Source organism: Chelon labrosus (genome assembly GCF_963514085.1).
Source record: "Chelon labrosus genome assembly, chromosome: 5".
NCBI lineage: Eukaryota > Metazoa > Chordata > Actinopteri > Mugiliformes > Mugilidae > Chelon > Chelon labrosus.
Genome location: NC_140341.1, coordinates 28,986,028 through 29,012,430, shown reverse-complemented (window position 1 = coordinate 29,012,430; position 26,403 = coordinate 28,986,028). Strand labels below are relative to the sequence as shown.

Below are 26,403 nucleotides of genomic sequence, written 5' to 3'. Positions count from 1 at the left end.
AAACCTTTCTAACTGTACTAACTGTACTAACTGGGTGTGGTATGCATTCCCCAGTCCAAGAGGATAATCAAACAGAGAAAAAAATCTGTTTTCCATGAGATTTCCAATAAAAACATTTCTTTTCAAAAACAAAATGTATTTTCTCTTATTCAACTGACCTGTATCCTTCTTAAAATCCAGAAGAGGTTTTAACAACAATTGCCAATGATATAATGTGATAGACATAAGCAGATCACAAGACACAAAAACAAATGAGGAAATGATCCGTCTCCACCTGACTGATGTGTGTTGTCTCTGCTGCCTGACGCCTGGGAGCCTGACTGGGCCTTATACAGCCTCTTGCCTCCATCAGACGATTGTTTGCCTCCATCAGATGAGTATGCCAGCAGGGGCACGCTGTTTTGTCTTGGAGCGCCATTACTACAGCTGTCCCAATACTCAGTTTCTTCCCAGTCAAGCATCTCCTATAATATATTATAATGTCGTACATACACAGTGTATGACATTATAATACAATATAGGCACTATGCATTGAATTAATTAAACTATGTGGCCAAATTGTTTTCTATTGTCTTGAATGGAAGCATTTCAAACATAAAGCCATAATGCTGTCATCACTGACAAATAATGTTGTGCTTAAAAATCCAGAACATTACACACCGTTTTTGGGGTGTTAAAAATAGAGCTGAACAAATTGTAATATCTGAACCAAAACAAACGACTAAATGTACGAATTATGTCTGGGATAAAACAAGAATCAAACTGTCACATCTCTACCAAGGTGGTAAAATTGGCCACGAAGCATGATGAATGTTTTATTTCATTCAGCGCACACCAGAGATGAATCTATTAGAAAAGCAATTTATTTTTCCTTGGGAAAAAAAATGCAGTTATTGCTTATTGGTCTTCATCACAAAGGCGTCAGGCTCAAGTTTGGTTCTGTTTTTGTTTTGTTTTGATTTTCCATGTGAAAATATTGATGTTGAAAATTAACCATGTATACGGGAAAATTGTGTATTCAAAGTCCAACTCAAGTCTTTGACACATGACTGCAAATTCAAAGAGGAAGTTCCAAATGTTTATTAAAATTCTACAAATGATAATGGACGGGGGTTTGTTTTAGTTGGTGAAACAATGTATATATCTATATCAATATGTTTAATATTGAGAATCTCAGAAAAAGAAACTGCTTACATACACCAATCAGGCATAACATTATGACCACTGACATGAGAAGTAAATAACATTGACCATCTTGTGACAATTCAATATTCTGCTGGGAAACTTTTGGACCTGTCATTCATGTGGATGTTACTTAGACACGTAGCACCCACCTAGACCAGACCAGGCACCCCCACCCCATAGCAATGACACTCCTTGATGGCAGCAGCCATCCCCAGCAGACACACACACATACAAATGCTTTAGGAACAACTAAAAAAAACATGAAGAACAGTACAAGGTGTTGACCTGGCCTCCAAATTCACTAGATCCCAAACTGATCAAGTATCTGTGGGATGATCCACAGAGGCCCCTCCCCTCTACCCATAGGACTCTGTTGCCAGACACCACAGGACACCCTCAGAAGGCCAATGTCCATTCTCTGATGAGTCACCACTGTTTGGGAGACACAAGGGAGACCTACACAATATTAGGAAGGTGGTCATAATGTTATGCCTGATCGGTGTTACAGGAAACCCCACTTCGAGTTTCAGACTCTTTAGAGCGCTGTAGCTTTCTACACATTACTGTTCCTGGAATTTCATTGCAGCATATTCAGCCTTGGCAGCTGAAAACTGCTCCGACAGGAATGAATACAATGATGATTCAAACAGTATACATGTGAGAAACATATGCTGTGTATGTCTTATCCTGGTTTGAAGGTGCCTGCCAATAGTATACCAAGGTGGTGTACTGATCCCAGCCATGCAAAAAATTAAGTACCACTTCCAAGTAATTTATCTGTGGGGTATTTTATTTTATTGTCTGATTTCTAGTTAGTTTTTACAGTTTTATTCAGCAGCTGCGACCCTGTCTTCAGTAAAGGAAGATGTTAAATGCTTCCTGGTTATGTTATTAATTGCTCATCAGCACTTCAGTCTTCCAAGTTCACAGAACACCATTCTTCACTGTGTCTTCAACAGTCACCAAATAAAATCTCTCAAGCTCTTTGCTTTTAAAACTCATTTCAAGTTCAATCCCCAGGCACTCGAGCGATGAATCAAACTCGACCTGACAGCGGGTAGAACCAATTCTGGATTTTCAGAGGATAACTGCATTAGCAAGTTTTACATTCTGTTAATTTTGTTGAGTACATTCATTTTGAAATTTCTGGGCAGCTCCAGTATACTGTCTATAGCACAGAATACCACAGGCACAGCAAACGTATACATCCTGCTTATCACCCAGATGAAGGCCAAATGTTTTCTTTTTACAAAACCTAGATATATATAAATAAATATTCTTTCAATGTAACCTTGTGCTAAAAATAAACTGCGCTTCTGGCTATTGCCTGTATTGTTCCAAATCGTAAGTCTAACCCTTCATAGAAAATATGCAAATCAGCTCTGATTAATCGCCTTGTCACTAATCCTCACAGTTGATCCCTTCTACAGTGGAGGGTCCAATTTGCATATCTCATTTTGCATCTACTCTTTTCTGATGGAAAGCTGGTAATTAAGGTTCAAGCTTGCCCCGCTGCACTATTGGTGAATGAAAGTGACCTGTCAGTCTCACGCGGGCCACAGTGGAATTTTAATCACCCCCCCGACCCTGGCGTTCGTCAAAAATTACTAAGCCCCAAAGGACTGTTGCGTAGATGTTTATGCAAACCTGATGGTGTATGGTTTCGTCTTTTATTACAACCATGTAAAATATGAGATTTTAGTGATAGGAGAAAAGGAAACCCTGTCTGCTTGGTCACATACACCACAGGGTTGACTTAAGAGATCCGTGAACGAGCCATCCTTTGAACTGACTCTTTGAAGCGGATTTAAACACTTTGAATTCCAGCTCTTGCCAGAATTGTGAATAGCTTAGCTCTTGCAAAGTCAGAGCATACTAGGATGCAGCGAATTCCATTCTATGTAATACATGGAAGACGGATAAAGTCTAAAGACAGATGGCACAAAACTTTATGCCAAGTAAAACTGTTGATCAGGTGGCATCATGTTCTCTCTTTAGACACAGGTCTTATGTCATAAAATATTCTGCAGATACAGAAGGGCATATGCAAAAGTGTGAAAAGATGTTTGGGTTGCACATAAGCACATAAAACCACAACAGGGAACCACTGAGCACTAATACACATGATGCACTGTTTATTTAAATAGATTTAAATAGAAAGAAGTTAAGAACCAGCTACATTAAAATTAACAACAAAAGTTCAGTAAGGAAGATCTGTCATGTTACAGTTGGAAATTGCTGCTATTTATTCCTGCTCACTACATTTACCATTTCTTCTTCCCACATACCCTAAGCCAGTCAGTCTCTGCATTCTGTTCTTTTAATATCCCTGTCAGTCTGGCTCTGAAATCTAGAAACTATAGCCTACTCCACCTCCTCCCCATCACCATGGTGACCTCTAGGAAGTTCAGGGAAATCTATCCCTGTCAGTCCACCTACACCTGCTTCAAGACTCTGAGAACCCTGCCCAATCTCCTGTCTTCATGTGGGCCTTGATTTTACTCTCTATTCTCTGTTACTTTGTTCTTGCTGTGTATGTAAAAAATGGAGTGATGTGTCCCGGTATGACATGGATCTTTTTTTTTTTCTTACTGCAGACACAATCATGGTACAGGTAGATTTAAAGAACTTACCCGTTTCACATCATATGCGAAGAGAACATATTTCAGATCAGGGGAGACAGAATACTTTGCCACGTTGAAATTGATCTGGTGGAAAGTAGACATAAAGAGAGACTGATAAATGCACACAAAACTATAATTAATACTAGTGATACAATAGTTTCAGTCAAATGTTTGGACACACCAGCTTATTCAGGTTTTTCTTTTGTTTCAAAATTTTACACATCATACAAAATTAACATCAAAAAGACCTTCAAACTATTAAATAAAACATTTTAATTAACATATTGAGAAAAAAAGTGCAACCCCAGCAAAATGTGTTTTAAATATAATATTTAAATGAGTTTGCATGTTCTCCTTGTACCTGTGTGGGCTTTCTGCGGTGTGCATGTGAGTGTGAATGGTTGTTTGTCTCTCTGTGTTAGCCCTGGCAATCCTGTCCAGGGTGTACCCTGCCTCTCGCCCAATGACAGCTGGGATAGGCTCCAGTATCCCCATGACCCTTCAGACCCCTTATTTGTTCATGCTTCCATCCGTGCAAGTTCATAGCATTTCTGTCTTAATTTTTGTGCTACAATGCAGTTTGTAGAATGTGAGTCCAAACGCTTTACTGGAACGTAATGTACTCTACACAAGACTAATAGTTACTTACAAATGTTGAGTTTGTCAGGACGATCTCAGTTTCGTTCGTGAGGATGTTGAACTTGATGACGTGACCATCACTGTTCCTGTAGATGACTTCAGAGTCTGTGTGCAGACAGAAAGAGAAGAAAGTAAAAGCACCTGAGTGGAGAAAAATTAATTATGAAAGCTTTTGGAAACATAGAAAGAAAAGCTTTAAATTGACTTCAAATCCAAGTGAAGCTGTCATTGTGAATCTATTTAGAGTTGCCATTAAAAACATCTTTTCAGCTTCATTGTTCCATCAAATTAAATAACAGTAAGAGCCAAAAGCGCTGGATTTGAGTGACAGCGATGTAATGTGATTAACTGCCAGAATCAAAAGTGAGATTTAACTGCCAGGCGAACACAAAGGGAAAGGCCTAGATTTTTCATTTTGAGGTAACACAACATGTTGTGTAATGATGGGAACAGCTTTGTGTGGCACATCCAGGAAAACATCTTTTTGTACCAAGCTGGATTGGTCGGACGTGACCGCATTGTTTGTTTTGTGCCGGAGCCAAACAGAAACGTAGCCCAACTCAAATGTCACAAGGGGGAGTGTGGAGGGGTTGTTTGCCATTAACGATAATACCTTTTGTGTGAACATTATAGCACGCACAAATCCTCAAATGGATGCATGTGGACGTGCGCGTGTGTGCATATATTCAGTGCCACAACTACTAAGCACCTCTCACTAATTAATAATCGTAAAGCTCTGTGCGCTGACAGAAAGTAGTGATGAAAATAATCAATTATCCTCTCATTTCAGACTATTCATTAGGTAAATTATCCATCTTTCAGACAGCCTAGCTATGAAAAGATCACAAACAGCAGGTACTGGGAGAAAATGTACCACAATTAAGTGTCCTGTCATTTATCTGTGAATGTTCTCAGCCATCCAGGTCATGTTATATCCACAAAAACTAAGCTCTGAACAGGTGATTACAGTACCATTTGTTGGGGAAGGTTCCTCCAGCTACAGGTAAGTATGTGGTCACTAAGAGACCATAGTCATTTGAGTTACAGGCAGCCGTGGTGGTTTTATGGACCCGAGTAATTGTTAAGATTTTAATATTTTACATAGCTATATAGCACATAAATGCTCCACCCAAATATAATACTCCACCATATGCAGTATTGTACTAATTTACATATTGTGGGACATGAATTGCTGCTTTAAGTAAAGTGAGCAATATCACAGAAAGACTTAACAACGGAATGTGGAAAGGGATGGTTTGGGGACAGATTAAATTGATTTAAAAAAAAAAAATAAGAATATGCGGACCAGTGTAGCAGCCAGAAATGTCAAAGTTAACCGTAGAATCTGATCTGCTCCATTTTTTTGGCAGTATCTGCTGGAGGGCCATCAATCCACCTCAACAACTATTAGATGGGCTGTTAATGAAATCTGGAACACACATTCATTGTTCCCAGATAATGAGTCCTTGGGACTTTTCATTTGGTGCCATCATCAGGTAAAAATGACAGTTTGTCCAAAACCTCCAATCACTTAATCCATTTTATATTCATGTCGTTTCATTTGGCGTGCGCCTCACCCCAGAGCAGCAAGCAAATGAGGCGCAAACAAAGCCAGAGCAGATCAAGCCAAAGCCACTGGGGACATGTTTTTTTTAACAGCTCCGAACAACAAAGTGCCCACTAGCCAGCAGGGAGACAAAGCTTTTGTAACTTAGACAAAGTTCTGTTTAAGTATGTTCTGCATGCTGCTACAAGCCCATGTGCTGTATGTATTTATCAAAGAGACGCAGCAGGCTGGAGCTGCAGTCTGTGTGTCATTTGTCCAAGTGTCAGGTATGTCTTTCTCATCATTGTGTATGTATTTAAGAGAGGATCGCTAAAAATAATAGGCTAAGGCATATTAACAGAGGCTAATAATGCATTCTTCTGTATTTACTGAGCTCACGAAACAGTATATGCCATGGTCTTATGAATTATGCCTTCAAATCACAGTCATGAATAACAAATTATAGCAAAGTCAATAAAAGAGTATATTATTATTATTAATATAAGGTGAGGTGGTGAATGGAGTCCAGAATGTACATCTGCATGAATATGACTCCTACGTTACTGGTAGATAGTCGCTAAGCAGCTGATGAGGCATGGGTGTTGCTGCAGATGCTATTAACCTAATGTGATAGCAATTTCACTGAGCTAACACCTTTTACAACGTGCAGTCATTCCTTGAATCTGATTCCAATTTTTCACTTTTCAAGATAGAGCTAGTCTGAATGTATGAAGTGACCATGACAGATCCGTTCACACAAGATTACGACACCATCCAGAACACACTGGTCACGACAGAGCATGCTCGGTGACATTTGCATCATGCTCTCATACTCTGACTGGTATAAATGACACAGAGCATGTAATTTATCATGAGAGCATGCGTATGAGAGCATGAGTAGCAGCCTCGGTTCAAATAGCATTTTGTTGAAAATATCTCTCTTCAGATCCATGCATATACTGTACATCATGGTGTTTACTAGCTACTATGATGACACAGGTAGTGCTGACATGATATCAGGACTGTCAGTTTTGGAAGTAGGGTTGACATATTTATGAGCTGTCTTGAGCTGACATACATAGGCTACAGACTTTATCACTGTAGTTATCCTTTTCAGATTGACATGCACATCTGAGTGGCTTCAAAGGTTTATATATTATGTGATCTGTCACATTCTCTGCTCTGAAGAAAGCAATTTGGTCATCATCAACGTCAACGTCTCCACAGCATATACTTTTGCAAGTATTCTTCCTTGTTCTTCTCCAGTTACTGTGGTGTCTTATGTAACACTTTGGTACAATTTTGATCACGTCAGCTACAGCCTGAAGATTTACTACAGTGGAAAGCTAGCACTTGTATTAAGGTTTGCAATCACCTGAATAAGCCCACTTATAAAAAAAAAGGGGACACAGAAAAGTACCATTGACAAAAAAATAAATAAATAATAAAATCTGAATTTATGGCACAATTTCCATATAGTCTCCACTGGTATTAAATCTCAAATCAGTGCCTACCTATTGGGGATAAATTAATATTTAGAGCTGATAAAATGGAACTCATTCCATTTTATCTTTAAAACATTACCATAGGTCTCTGCACTGCTCTGCTCTTGTCTCCTTAAATAATGGAACGTTAGTAGCTGAAAAAGAACAAGCTAAGACTCTAATGTATAAGTAATGCTGAACGTCTGTAACCTGATGAATAATGAAATGACTCAACTTTTTCCTGCCAGGCTTACCTGGACTTAAGTAATGGTCACTGCACACTACACATGCTACCACTAGAGCTTCCGTGTGTGTTGGTTTAAGTCAAGTAAACAAGAATTCTCCTGAAGTAAATGTCTGTACAGATTAGGCCATCGGACTTCATCTTTATTTAATCCTTCTTTGATGATAGTACCTACCACATGGTGCCATTTTGTGGCCCATTATGTGTTTCAACCAGAAACAGTGTTTATGGTGAAGACATGTACCAGTAAAATCAGAAACAGAAAGTGATGTATTCATATGCCAGAAAGGAGGTGGGCCTTATGAAAGCCACTTCTATGAGCAGGTCAACCTGTCACACGAGGCACATACAGACAACCTAAGGTATACAAATAGTGCGGTCATTGGAGTATGACCCCACAATCAATATGATCAGTGTGCACTCTCACACACATGGGGAAGTAATCAAGTAGCAGCCAAACATGGTGTCCGTGGCAGACTGTGTACTGCTGTGGTTACTGCACTTGTCTGTATGAAAAGTTCATCTGGAGCTTTATGGAACTGGTCGGAATTTCTGTTGTTTCATGCAAAAGTAACCTGATCTGCAAAAGCCAGATAGCGGCTCACGCTGTTTTTTATTCACAAGGTCAGAAAATCACTATTGACCATTGACCATTTATTATTTAGATTTTTTTCAGGTGAAACGCTCAACACAACAGTGCCACAGTACATATGTATGAATCAATCTTCATTATTTTTGTGTGGTGTCTGTGAATGATGCTATGTTATTTGCACCCTATTTGTGTTTATTATTTCAGCTAGAGGCCCCATGGTTTTAAAGTATATTTTATATAATTTGGTAATCTAGCAGAACATTAAGCACTAACTGCCTTACACAACACTTCAGGCAATTTTTGCTAATGATTAAATCTCATGAACTCATAAACATCTCGCAAACAGGTGATGTTCATAAGGCTGAAGAGAGTGCTTTATAATAAGTTACTGCAGCTGAGAGATTTTAGTGAATCTAATTGAACAGTGCATTTAAAATACTACACCAAAGTCAACAGAAACGTGATGAGACACAGATTCCCCTGCAACTATGTCTGAGTGGGCTGAAAATGACTCGGGGAAAACAGTCAGAGACAGATCTGAATGTACAGGCACACTTCGACAAGCCCAGCTGATATATTGGCTGTTTGTAAACCTGTGTGAATGGCGTGAGGCAAAAGTGAAAGTCTCACTGGTGAAATTTCGTTGAGTGCTCCTGTGCCTATTTTGTAGTGCAACAATAATCAAACAGAGGCCACAAAAGTGGTTACTTCTGACCTGCCTGTGCAAGTGCAAGTCATTTGAGACGAGTGTGACGTTTACCCTCCAACCTCTCACCTCCTGATCAGAGAACACTGATGATAGCAAATTAGCAATGCCGAACTTATCAGCCATGGCAATGAACAAGCATTCTGTAGTTCGAAAGAGAAAACTGTTAAAGCAATCTGCATTGTATTAGAGGCAACAAAACTACGCAGCCGGTTGCATTTGTCACCTGCTAGCACGTTTGACAGCAACGTCAGGTTCTGGCATTTCTCAGTTCTGCACAGGTCCTGGTCCTATCTTGCAAATTATAGGCAGCCCCACTATGGTTCTGGGTAGTACATTTCTGTGTCTTTTCTGGGTTCGGGCAGAATTTTTTGCTCTATGAAAACCTTTAAAATGAAAACCTACAAAACCGATACTAAAATCACGTAGTAACTGTTGTGGAACATTCAACTTATTATTTTCCTGAACATAAACACTTGAACACATTGTTAAGTTGTTTGTGGGAGGGGCCAACGTCAACGCTGGCAACAGTATGTTAGTGGGGAATTCCTCCGACAATAGAAAACCGATTAGTTAATGTAAAAAACAAGTTGACAAAAACTAAGTTAGGGCCACATAATCTATTTGATTTAATTTGATGTTAGATGAAGTTGTTACTGTTTACCCACAAAGCATGTACAGTTGCGATGTTTTTTGGCGATTCCATAATTTTCACATGTTTAACACTGTGAACTGTGTAGTCGTTTCGAAATATGCATTTTGTAAAATAAATAAATAAAAAGAATATATTTTTATGTAGCTTGAGGCTGAAATGTCACCATGTCCAGCTGGCCATCATACACATACACAATATGTGACATACAGTATTTGACACGGTGTCTGCAATCCACAGTGTGATTGCCACCAAAAATCCTCCTCTGTCAATCCCCAAATACTAATAATCACTCCAAAGTCTCCAAGGTGAATATCTGTTCTTCTAAATATTACTGGCAAACAGCAATACAAAGGACTGCTTGAAGAAATAAATGAGGCTGGGGTATTGCTATCTCCACTGTCTGTGCTTGGTGAGCCACGAGACACATTGTAATTTTCCTTTGAAAACACCAGATTTATTTAGGCTTTAACTGTCCAGCTCCAGAGTCTGCTTCCCACATAACTGCCATAACTGTCAGGAAATGAGAGATTAATTGTGCCAGCTCACTGCAGGCAGGGACTGCAAAAACAAATAACAGTATTCAGCGCTAAAGCCAGTAATAATGTGTCATGCTTCCTAATGACATGCCTAATTGTGATCCCTTGAGGAAACTGTAATCTTGTGTGGTGCCATATATGAAGTGTCTTTCCACCTTCTTCAATTATTAACCGTAATTCTCAGTTTGAGATATGTCCACATTCAGTACCTTTTTCAGCACTTTTTGATCTGGGGATGATTATCACAGTATGAGCTAGGCTTGGCTTTTTGAAACTGGAATACTGGAGGGATAGTTTAGACAACTGTGTGCAATGCGGTGGAACAGTTTCGAGAATAATCTCCTGTTTCACTATGTTCCTGGTGCATGAAGTTACACTTGACTGTTCGACAACCTTTAGTAGTTGTGTAAAGCATCATTCATCAAACCTGCACTGCTCTTTTCTGCCCTCTCCAAATCAGGTTCTCTGAGGGATTCATAATAACCTTGAATAAGCTGCATTACCCAGGGATCAAGGCCTTGTAGAAAATAATAAAAACACTGAAAATAATAAAGAATTAGTGGGTTAGTGTTACTGTACTGAAAGCAAGCAATTATCTGTAACCAGACTAATGGAACAGATCAATGGCCACAATTTTCAAATCATCTCCAAAAAAGTCACCTATGCGTGAAATGTTTCGGTTAAAATACAACTGGTCATGCCTTCTTATGCAATTTTGTGTACTGCATTGTTTATGTACATTTTTTTTTTTTTTTTTTTTTTTTTACTGTTTTCTTCTGTTACTACTCATTTGCACACATGCAAATGAGTAGTAAAGGATACAAATGTATACATGTTCAAACATCTCAAACATCTCTGCTGTGGTCTGCTGGGGGAACAGCATTACAGCCAGTGATGCCAACAGACTGAACAAACTGATCAGGAAGGCTGGCTCCATCATTGGCTGCAGACAGGAAACATTCAAATCAGTGGTGGAGAAGAGGACTCTGAACAAACTGTTATCAATCATGGATAACCCTGACCACCCTCTCCACCACACAATAGACAAACAACGGAGCACCTTCTCCAGAAGGCTCAGACAACTTCGTTGTCTCAAAGAACCCTACAGGAAATCTTTCCTGCCTCAAGCCATCAGTCTGTACAACTCCTCATCTTTGTGTGACAGACGACACTCTGGACTTTTGTTTTTCTTGCACATTTGCACATGCTTGTTTGGTTATTGGTTGTAAATTCATTACATTTCATTGCAATCTAATTAAGCTTTTTTTAATATTCACTTTTAATATTCACTTATTCACTTATCTTATAATTTTTGTAAATATTGTGTATAGATTATTGTTCTTTTTTAGTTCTCTATTTTTTATTGTTAATTTTAGCTTTTTGTTATATTTATGTATGGTGTTGAGTGCCTGTACATTGCTGCTGCAACAGAGAAAGTTCCCAGTTTGGGATTAATAAAGAAACTATCTATCTATCTTGATACAACATACATTCCTCTGTAATGATGTGCTTATTGCACATTCAAAGCATCCCTAACTCTATTTTTGTAAACATTGCTACAACCATACTGGCTGCAGTCTCCTAGGTACAGGTAGGTGGTAATAAAATTTTAGCCTGAAAGCGTTTACACTAGCACATGAGGATGCACAGCCGATGAAGTGTGAGCCAAGTAATATGCATAGCATACAATGAATTATTTAGCCATGGTTGCGTAATGTCTGAATGCCAAAGAATGTCACAGCTCATCAAGCTCACAGCCAGCTTGTTAAAGATAGTTCATGAGGACTTGGTTGTGCAGATGCTGGCGGTAAATATGGCAGCATGCGCTGGGGAGTTAGGATCAGGTGTAACCATTATGTAACCATTATTATTACAATGTAATTAGAAATAAATCTTAAAATGCTTAAAAAAAATGCTTAAAAAAAAAATCATCATCAATGGTCTCATCATGCAGACCAATGAGAAAAAAATCACTGTGGATTTAACTTTTTCTTTTCAGAGTTTTGTAAAATTGATCTTCAGTTTCAACCCAAAGCATTCTCATACTAGTACATTGTATATCTGACTTGGTACTACAGTATAGCACCATTCTTTCAGGATTCAAGACGCTCAGCTGGGGAATGTGTAACATATATTTATGAGATGAGGTGACCGCTTCAGCAGGTGGTTATGTTTGAATCATTTTAGCCATGCTCGTGACATGGGTGGATAGTTAGTTGTGTTCACCATGGATTCAGTTTAGTGTCTTGTGAAGATAGTAGAAGATTATTGGACTTTGCATGCAGAGCTACGTGACAAAACACTTCTTCTCAGGGTTTCATGCAAACTAGCAAAACTAGCGAAAGTCAACTTCAAAGATGGAACCATCTTCATGGAACCTAATGGAGTATGCAGATACCATTGCAATATGTTTTGTATTGTTATCACGTCACAAACATCTAAAACAAAATCTGTGTATTTGTTTATTCATAATTCAGTTACTCAAACATCATAAAATTAGACTTTCCATCAAAGCCTTATTTTGAATGAGATCGGTGTTGATGGACTGGATGCCATCATTGAGTGGGATTATGGTTTAGGTAAATGAAGAATTTTACTAATGATGCAGGGTAAGATAAACATTGATGGGCAGAGAGACTTGTGCACAAAAGAAGACAAATTATAAAGAATCTTATTTAGAGCTGCATGTCAACTACATGACAATAGCCGTTGTGCCAATGTGCAGGAGCATATGAATGAGGCCGCGCTGTATCCACACTAACGGGACACCAGCTAACTGTGGCTGCCCCTCCGGATGTGTCTGTGGACATAAGTACAAAACACTGATGATTGTGTAGTGCATAGCATAGCACATTTCATTTTACTTGTTTGCAAAATGTACGTCTTCAGCTAAATTGCATTTCTGGGCCGTTTGCTGCAAGTGTCTCTCACTGGTCAAACATCCCGCCGATGTTCTCACAACTTCTACACTAGACATTTCTCTAAGTGTAAAGAGCAAGGTTATGTATGTATGTAAAAGAGCACCGTCTCCCTCACTTCCTGTTATCGCGACATTGTCCAGTTCCTCCGGAAGTAGGCCATGCCTCCGAAAAAATCCGCGAAAGAGTTTGTTACTGATGAGGAATACGTTACTGTCAGTGTCCTTACAGAAATGTTAGAACAGCAGAAGGTTTTCTTTAAAGACATGATGGATCTCCAGGAAAAGAACTTTAAAACGTTCCTGCAACTAATCATGGAGACAACAAACAAGCGAATCGACGACCTCGTAAAAGACTTCACGGAATACAAACAGAGCCTGGACTACACGCAAACTCAGGTGGATAATCAGAAAAAGTCCTGCGACGAGATTGCAGCTCTTTGCAGAGATGCGCGCAAAGACATAAACACGGTATGCGAATCTGCACTGTCACTTGATGGTAAAGTTGACAACCTCGAGGGGCAATCCAAAAGAAACAACATCATTATTGATGGCATTCCGGAGTCTAAACGTGAGAGCTGGGATGTAACAGAGAACAAGGTTCGTCGGATTCTAGCCGAAAAGTTGGAAATGGACGAGGAACGGATCGAGGTGGAGCGAGCCCACCGGATGGGTGACCCGACAACAGAAGGAGAACGACACAGACCGATCATCGTTAAGTTCTTAAGATGGAAGGACAAGGAGGCTGTTATGGCGAGGGCAAACAAGCTAAGAGGCACGAACATCTACCTTAACGAGGACTACTCTGAAGCCGTGAGGCAGAAACGAAAGGAACTCATCCCAATCATGAAAGCTGAAAGATCAAAGGGAAACATTGCCTACATTCGCTATGATAGACTCATTGTCCACCCTCCCTCCCAAAAGACTGTTGGAGTCGGAGGGGAAACATCTGCCAAGACCACAGGTTCGTAACTTCAGGCGCGCAAGTACACGCACTATGGACTGCCTATTAGGCCTTATTTTCCTTTACTATGTCGATGTCACTTCCCAAGAAAGGGCTAAAAATAGCCCATGTGAACATATGTAGCTTAAGAAACAAAGTTCAAGACATTGACAATCTGCTAACGACTGACAAAATTCATATTCTAGCCATCTCTGAAACTCACCTAGATAGCACATTTGATGATGCTACAGTGGAGATACAGGGATATAGCATTTACAGAAAGGACAGGGATAAGTATGGGGGAGGAGTTGCAATGTACATTCAGAGCCACATCCCTGTTAAGTTCAGAAGTGATCTTATGTCATGTGATGTTGAAATGCTATGGCTACAGGTTCACCTACCCCACCTAAAACCTATATTACTGGGATGCTGTTATAGGCCACCAAGTTCTAGCAGTCAGTATCTTGATAATCTGTGTGAAATATTTGAAAGAGCATGTGATGAAAACAGAGAAATCTATGTACTGGGAGACCTAAACATAAATTTTCTTGCATCAAGCTGTCCTCTGAAAAAGAAAATTCTTAGCATTACCGGTGTCTGCAATCTTGTTCAGGTTATTAACCAACCAACCAGGGTGTTCACTAACAAGAACGGAACTGTATCATCCACATGCATTGATCACATTTACACCAATGCTGTTGAACTCTGCTCAAAAGCCATATCTGTTTCCATTGATTTCAGTGATCATAATTTAGTGGTTATATCTAGGAAGGCTAAAGTTCCAAAGGCTGGGCCAAAAATTGTATATAAAAGATCATACAGGGGTTTCTGTTGTGAATCATATGTGAATGATGTTAAAAATATTTGTTGGTCTAATGTCAGTAAACAAAGAGATCCAGATACTGCGCTTAATGTTTTCACTGAACTGTTGGTTCCAGTTATAAATAAACATGCACCTGTTAGGAGGCTAACTGTAAGAGCTGTTAGGTGTCCCTGGGTTGATGATGCATTAAAAGAATGCATGGCTCAGAGAAGTGAGGCAAAAGAAGTGTCGAAAAGGTCAGGCTGTACATCTGATTGGCAAGCATATTGTAAACTGAGGAACTATGTCACTAAAATGAACAGAAAGAAGAAGAAATTGTATTATGGATCAATGATAAACGACATAAAACAGGATGCAAAGAAGCTATGGAGCACCCTAAATGACATCATGGGCAGAAAGAGTAACTCGGCTCCATCTTTTATTGAAGTGGAAGGGTCATTCATAACTAAACCTATGGATATTGCCAATTATTTTAATGACTATTTCACTAGCAAAGTGTGTAAACTTAGGCAGGAAATGCCAACAACACACAATGAGCCATTGTATTCATGTATACAAAACAAAATAATTTATGACAAGAACTGCTCTTTTGAATTCTGCAATGTGACTATAGATGAAGTGAGAAAACTTTTATTGTCCATTAGTAATGAGAAACCATCAGGCATTGATAACCTGGATGGGAAGTTATTGAAGATTGTAGCGGACTATATTGCCACTCCTGTATGCTACATCTTTAATCTTAGTCTTGACAGTAATAAGTTCCCTCAAATTTGGAAAGAGGCAAAGGTAATCCCTCTACCAAAAAATACTCGTGCTGCCTTTACTGGCTCAAATAGCCGACCGATCAGCCTGTTACCTGTTCTAAGCAAACTGCTGGAAAAAATTGTATTTAATCAGATACATTGTTACCTGTCATTGAACAACTTGTCAAGTAATTACCAGCATGCTTACAGGGAAGGACACTCAACCTCCACAGCGCTCACGCAAATGACAGATGATTGGTTGAAAGATATTGATCAACAGAATATTGTAGGAGCAGTACTATTAGATTTTAGTGTTGCCTTTGATGTCATTGATCATAGCTTACTATTGAACAAACTTCTGAACTGTCTGTTGCCGGAAGAAAGCACTGAGAGCACTGAACGAAGAGTGTTCAGTTTCCCCAAGATGGCGCCCGCTTGGTTATGCGAGCCGGACGCGAACGGTACTGTATTCCTTTTTTAATAAACTGCCTGTATACTTGCAAAGTTCTCAGTGCTTCGGTTTACATGTAGAGACCCTAGTTATGCTACCGTGTAAGTGTGGTGATATTGTGAGCCTTGTTAGTGGTATAGAAATAGCGATTTCTTTTTATGTGTCGGTGTGCCCCGAAGGCTAGCGTTATACGCTAAATAGCGGTTTGCAAGAAAACTGGTCACATTTGACTAACAAAACAAATGCATGAAAACAAATACCAGAGAACGGTCGAACTCGGTACACATGTGTTATTAACCCCAGGTTCATTTTGCGCCGGAGTTCCCCTTTAAATGCACACACAGAGCCAATGTGAAGAACATGCATGACCAACTCGGCTGGCTGACAGTTGATGCGAGGGTGAAAGCATCCCTTCTTTCTTTCATAAAGAACATTAATATACTAAAGAAACCAGACTGTTTGTTTAGACAGCTCACACTAAGCTCCAATGTTCACACATACCCCACTAGACACGCCACTAGTGGTAACTACACAATTCCAACAATCAAAACAACACTAAAACAACGCACGGTGCTATGTAGAGCTATGGTTGAATGGAACTCCCTTCCAGATCAGATATCAAAAACCCAGAACAAAGTTAGTTTCAAAAAACAAGTAAAGCGACACCTTATAGCTGATTGCACTAAATCCTAGTATGTACTACTGAATTTAATTTTTATTTACTCACATGTTCTTTTTTTTTTTTTTTTCCTTTCTGTCATCCTGTCTATTGTTGTTGTGATTTCTTGTTTGTTTTAGTGTGTGGACCCCAGAAAAAGCATTTACTCTTTTCCTGTTTTATATTTATTGTCTTGTATGTTGAATTCTTGTTTGTATGTTGATTTCTTGTCTGTTATATGTTGTGTGTGGACCCCAGGAAGAGTAGCTGATGTTTTCTGCATCAGCTAATGGGGATCCAAATAAAATCAAAAATCAAAAAAAAATCCCTCACTTCCTGTTATCATTCATTTGTTCAAAGAATTAAAAAAAAAAACTTTAGAAATAAAAGAGACTGTGTGCAAACAATACTGCACAAGATCAAATCAGTGAGAAGAAGCACCCATTCTATTTATTTCAACACGTACTAACACACAATGATTGGTTCAGTGTTAATTTTTTTGCACAGTAACACATGAAGTAAAATAATTTTTCTAGAGACACAGAGATCAAAAAGTGGCTTATGACATGCCGTGCCACATTTGTGTCGCGCCACACTAGTGATGTGCCAGGTATGACCCGAGTCCATAAAATCAACTGAGTTTACCACCACTGAGTCACTCACTAAAATGATCCGGTTCACTTGAGTCACTTGAGTTGGTGTTATTGCCCCCCCCAACGAAAAAAATGCAAAATGTGCACAAATTATATATATTGTGGTTTATTGCAATGTTTAACTTATTAACTTAGATACAATGATTGGTCAGTGAACCGAATCATCTGAGTCCACAGTGTTTCTGGGGAGTCCGCTAACTCGAGTCAGTGACCCATTCAACTGAATCATCTGAATTTGCAGTGTGTCTGCTGTCTTTAACTCTAACTCGCCTTGTGTATTTAGCAGATCTGGTTTAATAAAGACCTCGGACTCCTGACTCCTGATTCAGTGCGAACAGTTGAATCATTAACCCAGGTGATTCAGGAACCAACTAGCTCCAGTTGCAGGGGTGTACTGGGCATACTGATGATGTGCCGGGGCACAGTGTATGACTGGTAACATTTCTTGTTGGAAAGTCATTAATATAATTACAGCAACACAAAATCAGCATAAACAGACCACAAAAACATGCAAAACATGCAAAACATCCAAAATGTAAACTGCCACAAAAAAAAATCCCACAAGAGTTGACTGCAAAAGCTGCGAAACACCCACAACAAGAAATGACACTGACACAAGAAGATCCAAAAATTATGGCATTCAAATATAATAACTTGCCAAAAATAGACAAACTCAAAGGACAATGGACATTGGGACTGAAAATGAGCAATGTACACGACAATCTATCCTTTTATCATGTGTGGTGTATCATAGCTGATGACACGTAAATATAGCAATAAAAACTAAGCATCATCTTTGAACAGCAAATAGTTTTGGAAAAAACATGTCTTCATATGTGGACATGGGGATTATTTCACTGTATGTTATAATAAACTCACCAATGTGTAACAAAATATAACTTTTTTATTTTAATACCTGAACGTTTCTGTGCAAAAATGGAATTGCAAACAAACACTATTCTTCCTTGCTCAAATAAAAAACTCAGTTTTCATATCTGAACATGACTGAGCAAAAGCAGAACTGAAATCAACCACCTTGTTTTCATTGTTCAAATATAAAACTGTTCAGAACTGTTAATTTTAATGCCCAGACATGCCTGTGCAAAGTAAGAATTCAACTGTCAAATTTGATGAGGTTTTAAATGAAGCAAAATGCAGAATAAGCTACCACAAACCTAAAACTTAACCCTCCTGTTATGTTACGGGTCAAATTGACCCATTTTAAAGTTTGAAGATCTAGGAAAAATAGTTAAAAGTATTTTTTCAGTATGAAACTTCTTCTGCTTGCCTTAATTAGTGTAATCAACATATAATATGAAAATGGTTCATCTCACATATTTGCAACCACCCCCTCCATGTTTATATCACATAGATACTGTTCAGGTCAATTTGACCCAGCAGTCAAACTGGAGGTAAAAGGGTGTCAGAAATGTCAGAGTATTTCTTTCTTTGCAACTGTGAGACATATTTCACCCCAATCACACACACACACACACCCACACACACACCCACACAACCGCACACACACACCCACACACACACCACACACGCACACACAGGTGCACAGGTGCAGATGTTATGACGTTTGACGGGAACCATTTATGTTCTCGCGGAAAAACTCCACCCACATTCAGTGGACACTCAACAGGGGAGGGGCAAAACATATAAAAGATTCTCTGCATGGGAGTCCTACCAACATTACACTCTGTCAGGCAGACCTTTACAAAATGAGCAGCCGAAGCAAAAGGATGACAGTCCATGAGGCTCTGGAAGTCATCACTGATCATGACAGTGAAATAGAGGAGGATGTGTCTGAAGAAGAAGACTATCTTGAGCTAAATTCTGATTCTAATGATTCTGATTTTGAACCAGATGAGGGAATTGCTATTCCTATTCCTCCAAGCAAGACATTCATGTGAAAAAATGGTGAAATACAGTGGTCTTCATCCCCAAATATGCATCAGGCAAAACTATCTGCAGAAAACATAATAAAGACAGTGCCAGGGCCCACTAGGATGGCAGTGAGTCGTGTGACTGACATCAAGTCAGCTTTTGAGCTGGTCATGCCAGATTCAATACAGAAAATCATTCTGGAAATGACTAATCTTGAAGGGAGGCGTGTTTTTGGGGAGAAGTGGAAGGAGCTGGACAAAACACATTTAGATGCGTATTTGGGGCTCCTCATCCTGGCTGGGGTCTATAAGTCGAAGGATGAATCGACAGCCAGTCTGTGGGATGCAGAAACAGGCAGAGCTATATTTCGAGCCACAATGTCTCTGGAGACTTTTCACATTTTCTCCAGAGTAATCAGATTTGATAATCGAGAGACAAGGGTTGGTAGATGGGAGAGAGACAAGATGGCAGCTATTAGGACAGTGTGGGACAAGTGGGTAGAGCAACTTCCACTACTCTACAGCCAAGGACCTAATATCACAGTGGATGGCTAAAAGGATGGTGGCATTCAGAGGTCGCTGCCCATTGGGTTGGAGGAGCCCCAGAGAGAGCCGGGGCACAAGGGTCGTGCTCGACATGGCACAGGGTCTCAGAGGGCACAGCATAACCTGTGACATTTATATGTTGGTCTTTCAAAAGTAATAAAGTAGTGAAACATTATTAAAAAAAAGTTTGAACATGTATTTTTTTTTTATGAAAAACGAGTCAATTGTCCTAATTGAACCATTACCTGTTAGAGGTAAGAAACACCATTGCACTAAATATTGATAGAATAATTAGTAATGGAGTTAGTAATGAAATATTCACACTGCTTGTTAGTATTTTTTTGGTTTCAGACAACTTTTGGATAATTAAACATGCACTGGGTCAAATTGACCCGGGAACACCATTGGTGTTCCTGACAAATGAACATAACAAGAGGGTTAATGTCCCTATATGAGGACGTAGGGTCTCAGGAGAACCATCCATGGTCATGTGACATCGTGGACGACAATGCTGGTCTGATAATTGCTACCAATGTGGTGGAGACTATGGTCCCCGGAGAATGAAAGCTACTCACTGATATAAAGCTTAAAAAGTGTTTCTGTATAGTTGATAACAACATGAAATATCACCAGAAACGGCTAACCATGTCTTTTTAAATGTTTTGATTATTAAAATATAAAAAATCTTCTTTGTCGCATCCACTAAGTTGAAAAATGACCTCGGGAAAATCGAACCTTCCTACACTACTGAATGCAGCGGGAATTTAAGAGGCATGGTCATGTCCAAAACTTAAAAATTCCATCCCATTTAACTTAAAGTTACTCATTCATGACATTACTTTCAAATGTAAGTATATTCTACTTTGAATTAGTAGGCTCCGCTTAAATTTGATAGTTACACAATCAAACTTAAATTATCTATGTACGTTGAAATTGATTGAGTAGAAATGAAATCAGAATTTTAGTCAGAATTTTAGTCAGAATCAAACAAAGTCAGAATCTTAAGAACAAAGTCAGAATATTTAGAACAAAGTCATAATCTTCAGAACAAAGTCAGGATTTTAGTTAGAATCAAACAAAGTCAGAATCTTAAATACAAAGTCAGAATTTTAGTCAGAATCAAACACAGTCAGAATCTTAAGAACAAAGTCAGAATTTTAAAGAACAAAGTCAGAATCTTTGGAATAAAGTCAGAATTTTAGTCAGAATCAAACAAAGTCAAAATCTTAAGAACAAAGTCAGAATTTTAAGAACAAAGTCAGAATGTTAGTCAGAATCAAACAAAGTCAGAATCTTTAGAACAAAGTCAGAATTTTAGTCAGAATCAAACAAAGTCAGAATCTTAAGAACAAAGTCAGAATTTTAGTCAGAATCAAACAAAGTCAGAATCTTTAGAACAAAGTCAGAATTTTAGTCAGAATCAAAGTCAGAATCTTAAGAACAAAGTCAGAATATTTAGAACAAAGTCAGAATATTAGTCAGAATCAAACAAAGTCAGAATCTTTAGAACAAAGTCCGAATTTTAAAGAACAAAGTTAGAATCATAGAACTCTAACAAAAAGTCTGAATTTTAAGAACAAAGTCAGAATCTTTAGAACAAAGTCAGAATTTTAGTCAGAATCAAACAAAGTCAGAATCTTAAGAACAAAGTCAGAATTTTTGAATCAAACAAAGTCAGAATCTTAAGAGCAAAGTCAGAATTTTGAAGAACAAAGTCAGAATCTTAAGAACAAAGTCAGAATCTTTAGAACAAAGTCAGAATTTTAGTCAGAATCAAACAAAGTCAGAATTTTAAGAACAAAGTCAGAATTTTAGTCAGAATCAAACAAAGTCAGAATCTTAAGAACAAAGTCAGAATTTTAAAGAACAAAGTCAGAACCTTTGTTCTTAAGATACTGACTTTGTTTGATTCTAACTAAAATTCTGACTTTGTTCCAAAGTCAGAATCTTAAGAACAAAGTCAGAATTTTAGCGAAAATTAAACAAAGTCAGAATCTTAAGAACAACGTCAGGGGGGTATTCCAGAAAGGAGGTTTAACAAACACTGAGATAAAACTTAACCTCTGGGTTGTCTGAACCTGAGGCGACTAAACCGGAGCTGTCGGTTCCAAAACACCGGTTAGCAATCAGTTCAATCAACCCCGTATTGGTTAACCTAGAGTTGTGCGCGTTCACGGCGAAGTTATAAAGGCATCATCTATTGAGAGTCGAAACCAGGAGTAAAAATGGCAAAGCGCAGAGCAGCCTATTTTTCTGAAGCGGAGCAGCAAGTTCTGCTCGAGGCGTACGAGGAGGAAAGAGCGATAATAATGAAAAAAAGCAATACTTGCGCGTCTGCCAAGGAACGAGACCTTGCTTGGCAGAGAATTGCCGACCGTGTAAATGCGTAAGTTTAGTACTATAGCCTACTATACTTTTATACTATACTTTACTATAGCACATTAATGTATGTCAGAAGCACAATAATTCAGTAGATATTAGGCTAAATATTAACTGCTTTGTATGAGACTTTCTTATACTATAGACTACCTTGTCATATATTGTATTATTTTTAATTAGATGTAACCCGACCGCCCTCAAGAGAACATGGCCGCAGGTCAAAACAAAATATAAAAACATTGTCCAAGTTGGTAAGATATATCTGGGTGCATCATCTTAGACATCACTTATCCAGTATTATATTCTTGAATTGCCATATTGCAACAAGGTACATTCATTTCAAAGCCAATAGGAAGAAAGCAGAGGAGAGGAAGACCGGTTCTGGGCCAGCGGTGTCCCCCCTCACCCCTGTGGAGGAGTTGGCGATCAGTATCAATCGAAGGCGTCCGATGATGGAGGGGATTCCTGGGGGCACGTCATCGGAGCCCTCAACCTCCCAGGAGGAGCAACATGAACTAGTGCAATGTATTTTCCCAAATAGGCCTACGCCTAAATCACTTATGTCTAATTTGTGTAGCCTACTTCAGCCCCCAGCCAATATTACCATTCATATAAATAATAGGAGGATGAAGAGACATTATCAGCAGTCACGGAGGAACCACCCATGTCTGCAGAGGTATGTTTTGACATAATCAAATTATTTATGGAACCTAACATTCAGTGCTCACATAAATGCCAACTGGAAATGTACCTCTAACAGACCGTGGCTGCGGTGGAGGATCCGGCGCCGAGTAGGCCTAATGAATACAAAAACGTAAGAAATAACCATAGTTGGTCAACCATAATTGGTCTAAACATGCATAACTAGCTCGAATGCTGAACATGACTGGGATGTATTTCAGATGTCTGCAAAGGAACTTTATCGAGTCCATCTCCAACGCCAAATTGCAAAGGCAGATTTGGAGATGGAATACCTCAAATTAAAGATCGAGGTAAAGAAATGGGCTGTGCAGAGACTAGAGCATAGTTGAGAACATTGGATCAGAACATTTGCTCTATAATGAAGTGTTTTCTCTTTTCAGGCCATGAAACACGCAATGGGCAAATAAATGTGTGAAACAGTCTTACGTGCATTTTTATTTTTCATTTTTAGTTGAAGTGATTGTGACAGATTTCATCACGCATTCTTTGACCATCTCTGATGTCAAGTTGCTGAATGTGTTCCTCGGGTATCTGCTCCTCAATAGCAGGAACTAATTCATTGCGCAACGTTGCAATGTTGTGCAATATGGCACACGCAACAATTACATCGCATGCCCTTTCAGGACTGACCCTCAGCCGACGCAGGCACTGAAACCTCTCCTTAAGAATCCCGAATGTCATTTCGATTTTAACTCGGGTTCTGCTGTGGGCCACGTTGAATCTGGTTTGCGGTCCAGGATCCGGATATGGGTACGGGGTGATGAGTGTCGGAAGGCATGGGTATCCTCTATCCCCGAGAAGATACCCATCAAATTCCCCTGTAATTGCACATATAACATTAAGTTAGAGCCTACGCATTAATTAGCCTGAAGTGGATCTGATAATATTTGCATAAGATAACGCACCCCGTTGAAATCTGTTGCTCAAATTAGATTCCCGGTACATCCTGGCATCGTGTACTGACCCTGGCCATTTCGCCTCCACGTTTGTGATAAGGCATGATGCATCACATATCATCTGGCAATTAGTAAAATTAAATGTGTTTTAAACATCAACACCATTAACAGAGCGTCAAAAAATAAAAGTGGCCTATAGCCTATCCATTACACCTACTTGGACGTTTATGCTGTGGAAACCTTTCCTATTCACATAATCTGCCTCGTTTGTGGAAGGCGCTTTAATAGGCACTTGCGTCCCATCAATGCAGCCAATGATGTTTGGAAAGCCTGAAATATCCAATGCCCATTAATTGAAAGCTTACCAGCAAAGATAATTTCGGTGCAAATTTGGAAAATTTATAAGTGATGCTGACCTGCCAGTTGATGAAACTCCACTTTGATGATCCTCGTAGGTTTGTGGCCAGGAAAACGAATGAAGTTGCGCAGGAACCGCTTTAGCGCAAGGCCAACTTTACGCACCGCCCGACAAACAGTTGCTTTGCCGATATGCTCTGCGTCTCCCACATCGTACAAAAAACTCCCGCTCGCAAAAAAACGGAGAGCGATGCACATCGTTTGGAGAGAATTGAGAGCGAATCCATGATGCGTAACGTTCGAAATGTGGGGATGAAGAATGTTGTTTAAATATATTAAAGATTCCGCAGAAAAACGGTAGCGCTCTCGCAAAAACTCATTAGGAAGAGAAAAGTCAGAATCTTAAGAACAAAGTCAGAATGTTAGTCAGAATCAAATAAAGTCAGAATCTTAAGAGCAAAGTCAGAATTTTAAAGAACAAAGTCAGAATCTTAAGAGCAAAGTCAGAATTTTAAAGAACAAAGTCAGAATCTTAAGAACAAAGTCAGAATTTTAAGAACAAAGTCAGAATCTTAAGAACAAAGTGAGAATTTTAGAATCAAACAAAGTCAGAATCAGAATTTTAGTCAGAATCAAACAAAGTCAGAATCTTAAGAACAAAGTCAGAATCTTTAGAACAAAGTCAGAATCTTTAGAACAAAGTCAGAATTTTAGTCAGAATCAAACAAAGTCAGAATCTTAAGAACAAAGTCAGAATTCTAGTCAGAATCTTAAGAACAAAGTCAGAATTTTAAAGAACAAAGTCAGAATCTTTAGAACAAAGTCAGAATCTTAAGAACAAAGTCAGAATTTTAGTCAGAATCAAACAAAGTCAGAATCTTAAGAACAAAGTCAGAATTTTAGAATCAAACAAAGTCAGAATCTTAAGAGCAAAGTCAGAATCTTAAGAACAAAGTCAGAATTTTAAGTACAAAGTCAGAATCTTAAGAACAAAGTCAGAATCTTAAGAACAAAGTCAGAATTTTAATAATAATAATAATACATTTTATTTATAGGCGCCTTTCACGACACTCAAGGTCACTGTACAAATTGTTTAAAATAAAACACAATTCAATACACGAAATAGTTAAAATAAAACACAATTAAAGTACACACAAGCATAATATAGAACATATAGAACATACAAATGACAGATAGAATGGGAGATAGAAGTGAGACTATGGAATGGAGTAGGCCTGTCTGAATAAATAAGTTTTGAGCTGAGATTTGAAGGTGGTGACTGAGTCTGAATTTTTTAAGTGTTCCGGGAGGGCCTTCCACAGGCAGGGGGCTGAATGGGAGAAAGCTCTGAACCCCATGGTGGTCAAGCGAGCAGGTGGGATGGTGAGTTGTTGTGATGAGGATGACCTAAGAGTGCGGACAGGAATGTTTATTTGGAGCAGGTTAGTGAGGTAGTGAGGGGCGAGGTTGTTTAATGCCTTGAAGGTGAGAAGTAGGACTTTGTAGATGATACGGAATTTGACAGGAAGCCAGTGGAGTTGCTGCAGGACCGGTGTTATGTGACTTATGGAGGGGGTTCTAGTGATGATTCGTGCGGCGCAGTTTTGAACCAGTTGTAGTTTATGGATGGATTTGTCAGGTAAACCAAATAAAAGGGAGTTGCAATAGTCCAGACGGGACGTGACCAGGCTATGGACAAGAGTGGCAGTATTTTCAGGTGAGAGGGATGGACGGAGACGGGAGATATTGCGTAGGTGAAAATAGGCTGAAAGGGTGATGTTGTTAATATGAGAATGGAAAGAAAGAGTGGTGTTAAGAACAAAGTCAGAATGTTAGTCAGAATCAAACGAAATCAGAAACTTAAGAACAAAGTCAGAATTTTAGTCAGAATCTTAAGAACAAAGTCAGAATCTTAAGAACAAAGTCAGAATGTTAGTCAGAATCAAACAAAGTCAGAATCTTAAGAACAAAGTCAGAATTTTAAGAACAAAGTCAGAATGTTAGTCAGAATCAAACAAAGTCAGAATCTTAAGAACAAAGTCAGAATTTTAGTCAGAATCAAACAGTCAGAATCTTAAGAACAAAGTCAGAATTTTAAAAACAAAGTCAGAATCTTTAGAACAAAGTCAGAATCTTAAGAGAAAAGTCAGAATGTTAGTCAGATTCAAACAAAGTCAGAATCTTAAGAACAAAGTCAGAATCTTAAGAACAAAGTCAGAATGTTAGTCAGAA

The 26,403-nt window shown here is 38.8% G+C and overlaps 1 protein-coding gene across 1 annotated transcript in view; it reads right to left on the bottom strand.

Annotated features, from left to right (window-relative positions):
- Positions 1–26,403, bottom strand: part of dpp10 (dipeptidyl peptidase like 10) — a gene marked incomplete at its 5' end in the record, with an annotated part of 201,361 nt that overhangs the window by 40,745 nt on the left and 134,213 nt on the right. The window contains 2 exons of the mRNA XM_084544737.1: positions 3,819–3,893; positions 4,459–4,553. Of these exons, the coding sequence (XP_084400863.1) occupies positions 3,819–3,893; positions 4,459–4,553 (170 nt within the window). The remainder of the gene's footprint in view (positions 1–3,818; positions 3,894–4,458; positions 4,554–26,403) is intronic.